The sequence below is a fragment of the Neoarthrinium moseri genome, assembly GCF_022829205.1.
Source record: "Neoarthrinium moseri strain CBS 164.80 chromosome Unknown scaffold52_Wmoseri_CBS_16480, whole genome shotgun sequence".
NCBI lineage: Eukaryota > Fungi > Ascomycota > Sordariomycetes > Amphisphaeriales > Apiosporaceae > Neoarthrinium > Neoarthrinium moseri.
In genome coordinates, this window is record NW_026055166.1 from 64,337 (window position 1) to 78,458 (window position 14,122).

Consider the following 14,122-nt stretch of genomic DNA (forward strand, 5'->3'; position numbering starts at 1 on the left):
GTATCGCACGCAGATACCCTGCTTCGTATTCGAACTACAGAAAGACCGAAAATGGCTTCTTTGGCCGACCTCATCGCGGCCCTGCCCGCTGAGGATGGATGGGGCCCGCCCACCACCGAGGAGACCACCTTGAACGGTGTTCCCTATGCGCCCTTCTCCAAGGGCGACAAGCTCGGCCGCATGGCTGACTGGACGGCCGACAGCAAGGACAGAGAACGCGGTGGCAGACAGCAGTACAACCGCAACTACAGAGGTACGTAAATGCGTTCCCGTGCGGCGATTTCGCGAGGATCACGACATGACGGTTCGGGTCGGGCCTGTCATGGGGGATGGCCACTTTGCGATGGTTTTCCACGGGAGTATTCAGAGACTGACTCGCACGATCCAGACCAGCAGATCTACGGAGCCGGCAGCGCCCCCGTCTTTGCCGCACCAGTGGCCGAGGACGAATCCTCCTTCTCCATCGTCAGCAGAGAACCTACGAAGACCAGATTCGGTCGCGGCGCCGTCTTCACTCGCGGCGGCCGTGGCCAGCGTGGTGGTGTCCAGCAGGGTGGTAGGGGCGGCAGGACCCAGCTCCAGCGCGGCGGACGCGGCGGGCAGCAAGGCGGTTACGGTGGTGGTTACGACAGCCGCGGAGGCAGAGGAGGTGGAAGGGGAGGTCGCCGCTTTGGCTGGAAGGACTACGACAAGCCCCAAAGGAACCGAGACGCCAGTATCAACGTCAAGGCAGACTGGAAGCTCCTCGAGGAGATCGACTTCAACAGGCTGGCCAAGCTCAACCTGGATACCGACGAGGGCGAGGACGTTGAGAGCTACGGTTTCCTATACTACTACGACCGTGCCTACGACAAGACCACCGCCAAGACCGGAGAGAAGAGACTCACAACTGTGGACCGCGCCACGTACAATGTTACTACGTCGTCGGATCCTGTCATCCAGGAGTTGGCCGAGAAGGATGAGGCTACCATTTTCGCCACCGACAGCATTCTGTCCATGCTGATGTGTGCTCCCCGATCAGTCTACTCTTGGGACATTGTCATCGTGCGACAGGGCAACAAGATCTTCCTGGACAAGCGTGACAACGCTGCGCTCGACATGGTGACCGTCAACGAGAACGCCGCCGATGCGCCGCAGGAGGGCACTGACGGCAGCAAGGATGGTATCAACCAACCCCCGGCGCTCGCTGAGGAGGCCACCTACATCAACCACAACTTTGCCAACCAGGTTGTTCTGGAGAGCCAGAAGGTCGACATGGCCCACGAGAACCCCTTCTACAATGCTTCCGAGGAGACCGAGCCGCCTGCCAGCAAGGCCTACAAGTACCGCAAGTTCGATCTGTCCCTCAACGAGGAGGAGCCAATGTACATTGTCGTGCGTACTGAGTTGGATGCCGTCCAGAAGAACGCCATCAGCGGCGAGGACCAGTTTGTGACCGTCAAGGCGCTCAACGAGTTCGACAACAAGGCCCAGGGTAGTGGCGGAGCCTTGGACTGGCGAACGAAGCTTGTCAGCCAGCGTGGTGCCGTCGTCGCGACGGAGATGAAGAACAACAGCGTCAAGCTGGCCCGTTGGACCGTGCAGAGCATCCTCTCCAAGGCCGATGTGATGAAGGTTGGGTAAGTACACGATTTACCGTTCCACTAACCCCCGCAACCGTGCTGTGCTTTTTGCTAACTGCAACTATAGTTTCGTGTCCCGAGCCAACCCCAAGTCCAACGACAAGCACGTCATCCTGGGAGTTGTTGGCTGGAAGCCTAAGGACTTCGCCAACCAGATGAACTTGTCCCTGAACAACGGATGGGGTATTGTCCGCACCATCGCCGACATGTGTCTTAAGCGCGAGGAGGGCAAGTTTATCCTCGTCAAGGACCCCAACAAGTCCATTCTGCGGCTGTACGAGGTCCCCGCTGGTAGCTTCGACGACGACTATGAGGATGAGCCGGTGGCTCAGCCGGTGGTTGCTGAGGAATAGGTGCCTTCACAAGAGTAATGTGCCTACGTATCAGGATCGCCTTGCGTGATTGTATACCTAGGAGGCGGTATTTTATCTTTGTAGTCAGTGGGCAAAAGCAATGATGCGTCGGTCAATAGAGGATTCTGCATTTACCACCACTCGATGTCTATATGAACTTCTTGTCGTGCCTGAAATCGTATACAACTCCATGATCGAGCAAGCACTCGGCCTATAGTGCTCAGAGATGAGACTGGTGTCTCCCATCGAAGGGTAGAATGTGCTGTAGGTTTTGGCTAGAGCTGACTTCGGTCTTCGACGAGCATAATAGAGACGACGACCACCTGCACACCACAAGTCATCAAGCGCCTTATGGTTAGTAGTTAATTCCCTACCTAGCCCAGCCCTGTGCCGGACTTCTAATACATACCAAAGGTAGCCATGTAGTGCCCTCCTCCGGGGGGCTTCCCGTTGGCGCCCCGCCCCGGGACCCCTCCTTGCCAGCCTTCTGACAGGGGTGCCTCACGGCCTAAGTTATGGCGGGCACGATGATCCAACTGCCCCGCGATCGACATTTTCGTGTGTGACGTCTGTCTCGAGCTTTGTAGAAAAGTATATCTGCCTCTAAAGCAACAGTTGCGCCGGTTTACGGTTACCATACAGCTATTTCACTTACCCCCCGTGCTGCTTATCGTCGTCAACATGGCTCCGAAAGCGATTATTGCGCCCTCCATCCTCTCGGCGGACTTCGCGGACCTTGGTGCCGACTGCAGGAGGACCATGGAACAGGGAGCTGATTGGCTCCATGTCGACATCATGTAGGTGTACACATATCTCCTGGGGGGAGGGAAAACGTGGAAGTGCAATATGCTGGTGCGATTAAGTTATGTATATTGCTGGAAACGACCACATGCTGACGGACAATCAAAACTAGGGACGGTCACTTCGTACCGAACCTCACCTTCGGCCCGCCGGTCGTGGCCAAGATCCGCAAGCACGTCGACAAGCCGAGCGCGAAATACGGGCGCGGGACCTTTGACTGCCACATGATGATCGCCGAGGTACGTGGTGCAATACCCGCCGGCTAGAAACGCCCGTGGGATGGCGAGTGTTCAGCGGCTAACCTCCCGCTGCAGCCCAAGAAATGGGTCAAGGAATTCAAGAACGTCGGCTGCGATCTCTACTGCTTCCACTACGAGGCCGCCTTCTCCAGCGCCGCCGAGAGCCCCGAGGGCAAGAGCGACGCCAAAACAAACCCCAAGGAGCTGATCCGCTACATCCACGACCAGGGCATGCTGGCCGGCATCGCACTCAAGCCCGCGACGGGCGTCGAGGTCCTGACCGAGATTCTGGAGAGCTCGGACGAGAAGGAGAGACCGGACGTAAGTTCAGATACAGCCACCTTGCATGCTTGCAGGGGTGTCAGGAACGTGTACGGAATACTGACGCTGATGTTGTCGCACAGATGGTCCTCATTATGACGGTCGAGCCCGGCTTCGGTGGGCAGAAGTTCATGGCTTCGGAGCTTCCAAAGGTGCAGGAGCTGAGGAAGAAGTACCCGGAGCTGAACATCGAGGTCGACGGCGGTCTGGGACCGGGCACGATCGACCAGGCCGCGGACGCGGGTGCCAACGTCATTGTTGCGGGCAGTGCGGTGTTTGGGGCCAAGGACCCGTCGGAGGTTATTGCATTGCTGAGGAAAACAGTTGACCAGAAGGCCGGGAAGCTATAGTCGACAAAGGCAGAGTGTATTAGCTGCAACTAAGGGGATCAGGGCATTGTAGACTTAGAGAATGTCAGGGCATTGTTTATAGAAAAGCCCAAAGAAGCCATGACTGACGACTACAAATTCGACGCCCGTGAAGAGAGCAAATTTCAGTTTTATGTGTTGTCAAAGCATGAAGGTCGTTTTCTTAAGCGCTACCTGATGAGGGTGCACTCCATCTACGAAGTGGTGGCTCAGGGAATTATTATATTGGAGGTTGTATGACGGCTGTGGTATTGCTCGTCGTGATACAGGCCCTTATGAACCCTCTGTCAATGCTTTCTCAAGTATATCAATGCACCGTGAGCTCATGCAAGTCTTAGCTAATAGCTTCTCCCTATCTGAGTATCTATCCCGTTATTAGTCTGCTTCGGGCGACTTAACCCCACTTATACATTTCATCACTCAAGAGGTTCGGCGCGGGGAAACCGACAGCGGACTACTGGAAGCGGAAAGTCAATCGTTCAGTGCCCAAACTCATTGAGCCAGCAAGTCCTCTCGAGCGGAAATTCATAGCACAAATATTCCTGTCCCTTTTCTCCGGACCTTCTCAGTCACTGGAGACTAAAGATCTTTTATACTTCATCTCTCTGTCTGGGCCTCCTGCGTCAAGATAACATCCAGAGCTTATGCCCTTGCAAAAGCAGACAGTCTTCGTCTAGTATGGCTCCCTTCGACATCTCAAACGTGCGGTCCGGCTTCCCAGCCCTGAAGCAGGATCAAGTATACTTTGACAATGCGGGTGGAAGTCAAACTCTCGGCACGGTCGTTGACTCGTGAGTGTACCCCGATTTTCATCCAGCAGCAGAAGTTCTAGTTCAGGTAACTCACCAGCAACCTAGAATATACCACTATTTGACAAACAACAATGTCCAACTGGGCGCCACATACCGGGTTGGCAAGCTGTCCACTCAGAAGTATGCCGAAGGCTTTGCGGCTGCAGCCAAGTACGTGAACGCCAAGGAAGATGAAATTGGTGAGTCTTTTTCTTCATCGAGAACATTGTGTCAGTAAAGGGAGGAGACAGTGCGTTATTAGAAAGCAACTGGACTTTTGTCATGACTCGGAAGTCCTGCGTGATAAACCTGATAGGGGGGATCACTTACAGCTACGACTGCCCGGTCCCTCCTCTTTGCTATATCAATACTACGACTTTCCTCTAACACGCCCACACTAGTATTCGGTTCCTCGACGACACAGCTCTTCCGCAATCTCTCGTACGCCTTAAAGTTCAAGGAAGGAGATGAGATCGTTGTCTCGAGCATAGATCACGAGGCCAACATTGCGCCATGGGTCGACCTTGCGGCGCGGGAGAAGCTAACTCTCAAGTGGTGGACGCCCGCCAAGTCCACCAACCCCAAGTTGCTGGTGGACGATCTCAAACCCTTGCTCTCGTCCCGGACCCGCCTCGTCACTTGCACTCACACCAGCAACATCCTGGGCACCATCACCAATGTTAGGGCCATCGCCGACGCCGTCCACGCGGCCGGTCCGGAGGCGCGGCTCTGCGTCGACGGGGTGGCGTACGCGCCGCACCGGGGGCTGGATGTAGCCGCCCTGGGCGTCGACTTCTACTGCTTCTCCTGGTACAAGGTGTACGGGCCGCACGTGTCGATGCTGTACGCCTCGCAGCACGCGCAGGACTCGTCGATGCGCTCGCTGGGCCACTTCTTCAAGGCCGGCGCCACGCTCGAGGAAAAGATCGGCCTCGCCGGCGGCAGCTACGAGCTGCTGCAGAGCATCCCGGCCGTGCTGGACTACCTGGGCCCCGCGGCGGCGGCGGCCGAGACGTGGGACGGTGTCGTGGCGCACGAGCAGCGGCTGCAGGCGACGTTGCTGGACTTCCTGATTGCGCGGCCGGACGTCACCATCATCGGGGAGCCGAGCGCGGACCCGGCGGTGCGGGTGCCGACGGTGAGCTTCCTCGTCAAGGGCTGGAGCTCGCAGGAGCTGGTCGAGGCCGTCGAGCGCGAGTCCAACTTTGCGTTCCGCTGGGGCGCCTTCTACTCAAACCGGCTGGTATACGAGCTACTTGGCCTGGAGAGCGACGGCGTGGTCAGGATCAGCATGGTACATTATAACACCAGTGAGTATAATCGATGTCTTCCTCTGTCCGAGACTCCGAAGGTTTCCAAGTGGTCCTATTACTGACAATGTCATAGTCGATGAGGTCAAAGGGATTATCGCAGCTATTGAGAAGGTAATCTCCAGCAGGGGCTAGAAGTGACGATACTCGCAGAGATGGAAGTAAATGCAGTGATGGACCTTTTGAGAAGTTCACTGAGGTATAATATACATTCATCTGTATCTTATACATGTGCTTCCCAATTCGGCTTGCAATCGTCCACTCCATAGTTGCAAAATTATCAGTAAAATATAGACCTGAACCCGAGAAAGTGTATTTCAAATAGCACATGTTGAAAGGCCTCCTATTGAGAGATAGTTATGGGATTTCCGGTCACTACGTAGTGCGTGACAATAGTCTAAAATGCTACTCAAGATTGGACAGCAAGTTGCATGAATACTCTAGACACATGGCTTTACCTCCTAGAGCATTCAGGCAGGTGCTTCACTTTTCCTCACTGAAAGATATTCTGTAGCCTGCAGAGTGGGAGTTCGCAGATATTTCATCCTGAACCTATACCAACTTTGGCTGTGAGAGCTGTTTTGGGCACCCAGCCCCACGGTCATTCAAAAAAAAAAAAAAAAAAAAGGGAACGGGGTCAGCTCACAAAACTAAGGTATCGGCAAGGCTCTGAGCTAGGATGCTGGGCTTGTAAGCCAAGAAATGAGAATATTCATCATCTGTGTATCGCTCTTCTACGTGTGTTTCTGATCATAACAGGCCTTGTACCGTAGACCATGACCCGGCGGATGTGCTCACTCAAGTATGTGTAGCCGATGTAGGCGTGTAACGTACGGGTAGCAAAAGCGAGAAAGGGCGCTTGTTCCACACCAGAGCCGCCCTATGGAAAAATGCGGACTCGTGTTAGAGTACCCGGCGAACGACACCCTTTGGATCATCAATGCATAGCCGCCCATGTTGGTCTTGCGTCTATGTGGTACATGTCTAGCCCACCAGTGGCATTGGCACTGGCTTTTGGCCCCGACGACGAAAATGAACAATGGGCGTCAATCATGCATGGCGCATTGAAAAGAAGAAGCTGGACGTAGTCGCTCGTCGCTCGTGGCCAGTCGGAGGCCCTCGAAGCGTGCGCTGGCGATTCGATGGGCGCTTCATGCATTATGCTCGATACTCAGCCCGCACCTCCTGTAGGTTTGGACGTCTGGACGCTGGGCTTTTGCAAGAAGACCCCTGGACCGGCTTGACGTGAGTGGTCCACCACAGTTTCGGGCGGTGAGGACCCACAGGAGCTTTTTAGTGGGGGATGATTCTGCCATGGTTCGATCCGAAAATATTTGAAAAAGATCGACTGACCATCGGCAGGGCAGCCTCGTGTACTCGCTTCAATTGCTGCTCAAACTTTTCGCTGCAGACAGCCCCTTGTACTGAGTAGCTACTGTTCTCAAACAATTGGAAGCCACATCATGAAGCGCAAGGCGGAAGCGCAGGCCGCAGGGCAGAAGGCCAGCAAGAAGAAGACAAAGGCTTGTAAGTCGGCTAGCTGCGCATCGCATACCCGGCAGAGTAACTGACACGCAACCCAACAGCCTTGAGCGACACAGAGGCGGCCTCCAGGTTTCGGAAGGGCCTGTTCAGCCATGCCGATAACTACGAAAAGGAATACGCCGAGTCCGCGCCCTACAAGCACTGCGTTATCCACCAATTGGTCGACGACAAGCTGCTGCGCTCTGTCCGCGACGAGATCAAGGACAATGTCTCCTTCACGCCCAAGGAGACCGACATCTACAAGATACACCAGTCCGGAGACTTGGCCAACCTTGATGGTTTGGACGACGAGGCCCTGTCCAAGCTGCCCTCGCTGCTCGCCCTCCGAGATGCCATGTATTCGCAGAAGTTCCGGGACTACGTTGCCCACATCACAGGCTGCGGACCCCTGAGCGGGAGAAAAACGGACATGGCAATCAACGTCTACACCCCGGGCTCCTACCTCCTCTGCCACGACGACGTGATCGGCAGCAGGAAAGTCAGCTACATCCTGTATCTCACGGACCCAGAAATACCGTGGAAGCCGGAATGGGGAGGCGCATTGAGACTGTTTCCTGTGCGCGACAGGGAGGGCAAGGACGGGAAGAAGGCCAAGACGCCTGAGGCAGATGTGTCTAAAGTCATTCCGCCAGCTTGGAACCAGCTCAGCTTCTTTGCCGTGCAGCCAGGGGAGAGCTTTCACGATGTTGAGGAAGTCTACCACGCCCAGAACGAGAAGCAGCTCAAGAAAGAGGGCGGCAGAGTACGAATGGCCATTAGCGGGTGGTTCCACATCCCGCAGATCGGCGAGGCAGGCTATGTCAAGGGCGCGGAGGAAGAAAACGCGAAGAACAGCAGCTTGATGCAGCTTCAAGGGAATCCGGACCAATACGACACCCCCCAGCCCGCACCCATCGCTGTAGAAAAGCCGAAATCGGATTCCCAAGAAACCTTCGATGAAGGCGACCTCGAGTTCTTGCTCAAGTACATGGCGCCTACGTATCTGACGCCAGATACCTTGGAGCAAGTCCAGGAGCACTTCGACGAGGCGTCCAGCATTACCTTGCCAGATCTCCTGAACAAGAAGTTCGGCAAGCGGTTACAAGAATACGTCACGGAACAAGACAAAAAAGCTCTACCTGAGAACAGTGCCGAGATTGAGAAAGGGTCCTGGAAAGTGGCCAAGCCGCCACACAAGCACCGCTACCTGTACATGCAACCAACCAAGACGAAGCAGGGCAAGAAGGGCAAGGCCAAGGAGGAAGCCTCGCCAATTCAGGAGCTTCTCGATGACTTCTTGCCCAGCCCACAGTTCCGTCGCTGGCTGCAGATGGCGACAAGCAGCGTGATCGAGAGCCAAGACGTTATAGCGCGGCGCTTCCGCAAGGGCAAGGACTACACTCTGGCCACCGGCCACGAGGGTAAGCCGCGCCTCGAGCTGAACCTGGGCATTACGCCAACCTCGGGTTGGGGTGATGACAACGATGAAGCCGAGGAGGAAGAGGAAGAAGAGGCCCCCAAGACCAACGGAAAGGGCAAGGGCAAAGCCAAGGCGAAGAAGGCTGAAGAGCCGGAAGTGCCCGAGGAGGTCGGAGGCCACGAGGTCTACATGGCCGGAGACGACGACACGGCCGAGGATGCCGCCGTCTACAAGTCCAGCGGCGACGAGGACAACATCCTCTTCTTCCAGGCCGCGGCGTGGAACAAGCTGACCATCGTCCTGCGCGACAGCGGCACTCTTAAGTTCGTCAAGTACGTCAGCCGCAAGGCGCCCGGCGACCGGTGGGACATCTGCGGCACGTACGAGATCGAGGAGCAGGATGACGAGGACGAGGAGGCAGAAGAGGACGCCAACGCCAAGCTGCTCGCCGAGGATACGGAGGAGGAGTGGAATGGATTCTCGAGTTCTAGCGAAGACAGCGACTCGGATTAGAGCGGTGGATAGTGCTTGAAGTGACGCCAATGGAGCGCATCGCCATTTAGATGTACGCGAAGACCTTTTACGAATCATGAAGACTTTCAATACTTATGCCCGTCGACCGTGGTGCGTGAAACATGTTGTGGAGGCGGTAACGATGAGAAAGCGACCGACAAGAGTGATATAATGCTGAATTTGAATGCTAGCTATCCGATGCTCTAAACAGATTATACTACTATGCAACCAACCCTTGTTTCCAATATTGAGAGGCTGCCCTGCTCGCCTCTGTTGCTGCTGGCAGCCCCGAGCAGAAAAATCTTCGACTAAACAGAGAGAAAGATATTCTCGCAGAAGCTTCAATCGATACGCCAATCCGGAACGCCACGCATGCTAACCCCATGTCTCTTTTCTAATCCGCTACACGCGCGTCAAGCGCGCCAGAAGCACAATAACACTTGGGTAAAGCAATGCAATGCCATGCAACGCAAGAAAACATGACAGCTCATGATGCCCAAGATCAGAGCTTTTTCAGATCCTTCTTTGGCATAGTGGAGACGAAGGCATGCTCTAGGAAGTGAAGCCAGACCTCGTTGTGCTTCTTCTTCTTGTTCTTCTTTTTCTTGCCTTTCTTTCCCTTCTTTCCTTTCTTGTTGCCGTGCTTCTCTGTCTCAAGTTCGGAATCGTCATCGTCGCTATCATCAACATCATCATCCTCGGATTCGTCTGTATCCACGTCGAGCGTGTCGTCCTCGTGGGGTTCTTCCACCTCGGTGTCTTCAGTACGATCAGTCATCGCTTTCGACTTTGTTTTCACATGCCCAATTCGGTATGCCAGCTCAACAAAGCTGCCTACAGTCAAGTCTTTGACCTTGTAGAGTGTGTCGTTAAAGGTGCTGTACTCGACCTGGAACTCAAAGGGCCGTGGCTTTGGTTTATGGCCGGGTTTCTTGCCCTTGTGCACGCCTTCGTTCCAGCGCTCGGCAGATAATTCCTCCTCGAAGCCTTTGAGTTTCTTGGTAAAATCATGAGCGTCGTTATTGAGGTAGGTGAGGTTCGCGTAGTACTGCGTATATCCCGTCAAGGTCAAGGGCTGAGGGGAATAGGCTGGTCCAGGTCCAGCAGTGCTGGAAGGAGGTTCCGGAACGATCAAATATGGGTCTTTGGGTTTCTTGCCCTTCTTGCCCTTCTTGCCCTTCTTCTTGTGCTTCTTCTTGTCGATGTCAAACTCAGGGTCTTCATCCAGAATGCCATCTAGGGGGTGCTGTTGTCCGTTTTCCTCGACACCCACTCTCTGTCTACCCGGCTTGCTGTCCCGAATGACGTCGGCCCAGGTTGGCGAGTCTTCCATACCAGTGATGTTGTATTCGAAGACTCGGATCGTCGGGAAATAATTGGGGACTATGCTGGGGCTCACCATGGACAACTGGTACCGCTCTGCCCACTCCCCACCAAGAGGATCCTTCTTTTTCTTCTTTTTCTTCTTCTCCGCCTCAACGTCGCTTCCACTTATCGTACGGACGGCTGCCTTGGGCAGTTTTGCCCAATCGTCTCGCAGCTCTGAGAGATAGTCGGCGCCTGACCAAATCGAAAAGCCATCCTGTTGAATATTGGCGGCCTGGTTCTTACGGTGCTTCTTCCTGTGTTTCTTTTTCTTGTCCCTGACATGCTTTTCGTACTCCTTGGTGCCTTTCTCCAGGTAATTCAGGTTGATGTCTCTGGTGTCCTGCAGGAAGAAGTGATCAATGTTCATGTGGCCGTACAAGCCCCCAACAATCACATCACGGAACTGCTGGAGCCACAGTGTGTACTTTTGCCAGCATGTCTCATCCCAATTCTGCTTGCCAGCGGTCCTGGCCGGAGGAACGTGGCCCATCAGGATAGCCTTCATGCCGCGGTTTCGCAGGAACTGCAACTGGATTCGCAGCCACTCCATCTGCTTGAACCCCGGCTCCGAGGGATGCGTGCAGTCTTCGATGCCAGCATTGCGGTCGAAAAAGTAGAGCGTGTTCAAACTGAAGACGGCCAGTTTGTTGGGTACAACCTCTGTGAAGAACCAGCCGCCCTGCTCAAACGTGTGCATCTGCGCCTCGGGGATGAAAGACTTCCATATATCGGTGTACCACTTCAGCCATTTGTTCGGGCCGCCGACCATGATGTTGTGCGGCAGGATATCATTGTTGCCAAAGGTCGGTATGACGGGGATGGATAGTCCACCTCTATCCGACAAAGTGCTGACGAACTTGTCGGCGATCAAGCGATTGCTGTTGACGACCTCCTTCTCGCTCCGGCCAAAAGATTCGTCGCTGTCGTGCCTCGCCGAGTCGCCAGTCCAGATGACAAAGTCGAGCGAGTCCTTGAGGTGGGTTTCTATCCAGTCGAAAGTCGCGTTGACGAGCGCATGCGGCGTGTCGCAATCCGACGTCTCAGCGCCGTAGAACCCGGCCGGGCCCTTGCCGCTGTGGCATGCATCGCCCTCGGCGGTGGAGGTGTGCGTCTTGTAGTGGGAATCCGGGTGGAAATCTGCAAGCCGGAACAGGCAATTAGCTGGGGTGAACTGCGGAGCGAGATGGGTGGCCGCGGGTGGCCGCCAAACGCACCTGTGATATGCAGAAACCGGCCGTGAAGCTTCCGCTGGTGCTGGTGCTGGTGCTGGTGCTGGTGCTGGGGCGGCTGTTCTGATGTCGGCGCAGATGCTCCAGGCTGGGAGACGGCCTGTAGGTTCAGGACGCGCTGAGCTTGTTCAGCTGGGGCGGCAATGACGACAGCCGGCAGGAGACCTGCTGCAAGGAACAGAACGTCGCGGAGTTCCATGGTCTGCCTGTCTACCTGCAAGGCATGTGGTTTGTCGCGTTGAACATAGGGTCCGGGGTCCAAAAGATCGGTCAAAGGGGTTATCTAGTGGGAGACGGGTTGGTTTTGCAGTCCGTTTCGCAGGATAGGTCGTGATGAGGAAATTATGTGAGCTTGGTTTTCTCCAGAGCCCAGGCCAGAGCGGGCTAACGAGTGTCCAAGGTGACGGGATGATCACCGGCGACAGCCCTGGCTGCCTGGAGCCTAGCTGATCTTTAGGCTTGCGTCTTGGCTGAAAAGTCGGGCAGGGGGACCTGCTAACGTCAGGCAGGGCTTTTTGACGAAACCTGCCGTCAATGCCGCGATTCTGGGTCAGACCCTGATTTTTTCTTTTTCTTCTGCCGGTTCCCACTTGCGGGCAAGAGGTTGTCCGAGAGGCAGAGTAGTAGAAGTAGTTATGGATATCCTGAACTGCAAAGACCGCAAAAGCACACGACTGTTGCGCTTAAGAGGGGACAGCACCAACCATCCATGGATGCACCCCCACTAAAGAGCCTTTGACACCACGGGGCACGTTCTCTGATCACTGGCGTTTTGGCGACGGGATTCGTCTGCAATGCCACAGGCCTTCTGCGGTTTCGCGGGGTCCTGGGTGCCCGCCTGGCCAAGACAGCCTTCCCGAAGGGGGCTGAAAGCTGCGCTCCGACAAATGAGAGACGGCCTCATCTACACGTGTAGTCCTCCTGCAACACACAGTTTCGACATGACTAGTAAGACGGGACAGACATTCCCATACCGTGCATGGGGAAAGATGCTCACGCGACCTTTTGAGATGCCATGCGGATTCGAGCATCTTGCTGAGTTCTTTATTTAGTTCGTGGCGGCAGCTGCCGTAAGCCCGAAGGCGACCGAGACACGCGACACTTCGGTCTCGTACTGTAATTAGATGATCGTTCTTAGCAGGATGACCTTCTCGAATGACTCCTTGGGTACCAGGTCAACAACAGGAGCGGTATCAACGCTTGGATACCGAGCCACCATCGTCTGCATTTGGTCCTGCATCATATCGTATTGTGTATGGACGGACACAGAAGTGGGTGTCTTGTCCCTCAAGGTGCATTTGAATAAATCTTTGGCCGGAGTGTCATGTGGCCAAACCCCTACTGTAGTCCGCTGCTTACAGACAGACGGAGGAGGCGTGGCAACGGCTGCCACTCTGTAGATTCCAGCCATTAGTGACCCTTTCCGACTTGGAGGCTGTGGCGGCAACTTGCGTGTACCGGCACACTGGACATCCTGGGTAGGGATATATTCAAGGTCTGGAGACATCACGCTGGTGCTCTGCGACTTTCTCTGCATGACGTCACATCAACACCTGCAAATCGCCAGCACGGGATAGATGATCCATTTGCGAAGGCCGCGTGGCTATGCGGATGATGCACGAGTGCCATATGGGACAATGCTGTCTGATTGTAACTTGTATCAGTAAATAGAAGTTGAGCCGTGCGGACTTGTGGTATGCTTCATATTTCGGTAGAGTTCTTATACTACATGCATAATTCAAGGTGGTCGAGAGTAGCAAAACTGCATCGGCCAGAACGCCCTCAGCTCCGACAAGCAGGCGGCTGACCCACCTTTGCACCGCACTGACAATTTTGGGCAAGCAGCTTATCCAAGAGCGTGGGCGGCGGCCGAAATTTTCTCTTCCTCCTCTTCACATTCAAACGCACATTCGATCTCATTTCTTGCTCGCAGACCTACCCCGTTCTACACAGCTTGGTATCCTATGTGCAAGATGATTAAAGCCGTTCGTTTGAGGGTATCCGATTTTTTTATAAGTATCGGCTTCCTATGGTTTATCTCGGCTACATTCCAATGATTCGCTTGACCGATTGTCTGCTTTGAGTACTTGAACTCTGGATCTGAAGCCTTGTGCCGTAATGCCTTTTGACAGTGACCTGCGAGGACAACTTCGCCTCGCTCGGCGCTATTTAGGCCGCAGTGACTTGTGTAGCAGCCTCATAAACCCGCAGAGTATAAGATGGCATCAGCCATCAGTCGCTGGATCTGAAGCGCGGTCTCAAC

The 14,122-nt window shown here is 54.8% G+C and overlaps 5 protein-coding genes across 5 annotated transcripts; 4 read left to right on the plus strand and 1 right to left on the minus strand.

Annotated features, from left to right (window-relative positions):
- Positions 1 to 51: 51 nt before the first annotated feature.
- JN550_010276 (uncharacterized protein) lies at positions 52 to 1,975 on the plus strand (the record flags this gene model as incomplete). The annotated part of the gene is made up of 3 exons (XM_049308512.1): positions 52 to 253; positions 389 to 1,619; positions 1,690 to 1,975. 3 exons carry the CDS (start codon positions 52 to 54, stop codon positions 1,973 to 1,975), a joined length of 1,719 nt encoding a protein of 572 aa, XP_049167705.1.
- Positions 1,976 to 2,656: 681 nt separating this feature from the next.
- On the plus strand, positions 2,657 to 3,686 carry JN550_010277 (uncharacterized protein; the record flags this gene model as incomplete). The annotated part of the gene is made up of 4 exons (XM_049308514.1): positions 2,657 to 2,772; positions 2,889 to 3,015; positions 3,091 to 3,336; positions 3,420 to 3,686. 4 exons carry the CDS (start codon positions 2,657 to 2,659, stop codon positions 3,684 to 3,686), a joined length of 756 nt encoding a protein of 251 aa, XP_049167706.1.
- Positions 3,687 to 4,382: 696 nt separating this feature from the next.
- Positions 4,383 to 5,940, plus strand: JN550_010278 (uncharacterized protein; the record flags this gene model as incomplete). Its single annotated transcript, XM_049308515.1, has 4 exons — positions 4,383 to 4,495; positions 4,562 to 4,695; positions 4,897 to 5,805; positions 5,882 to 5,940. 4 exons carry the CDS (start codon positions 4,383 to 4,385, stop codon positions 5,938 to 5,940), a joined length of 1,215 nt encoding a protein of 404 aa, XP_049167707.1.
- A 1,328-nt stretch (positions 5,941 to 7,268) lies between these two features.
- Positions 7,269 to 9,262, plus strand: JN550_010279 (uncharacterized protein; the record flags this gene model as incomplete). The annotated part of the gene is made up of 2 exons (XM_049308516.1): positions 7,269 to 7,332; positions 7,392 to 9,262. The coding sequence occupies 2 exons, from the start codon at positions 7,269 to 7,271 to the stop codon at positions 9,260 to 9,262; spliced, it is 1,935 nt and encodes a 644-aa protein (XP_049167708.1).
- Positions 9,263 to 9,764: 502 nt separating this feature from the next.
- JN550_010280 (uncharacterized protein) lies at positions 9,765 to 12,058 on the minus strand (the record flags this gene model as incomplete). Its single annotated transcript, XM_049308517.1, has 2 exons — positions 9,765 to 11,767; positions 11,845 to 12,058. 2 exons carry the CDS (start codon positions 12,056 to 12,058, stop codon positions 9,765 to 9,767), a joined length of 2,217 nt encoding a protein of 738 aa, XP_049167709.1.
- Positions 12,059 to 14,122: the final 2,064 nt, after the last annotated feature.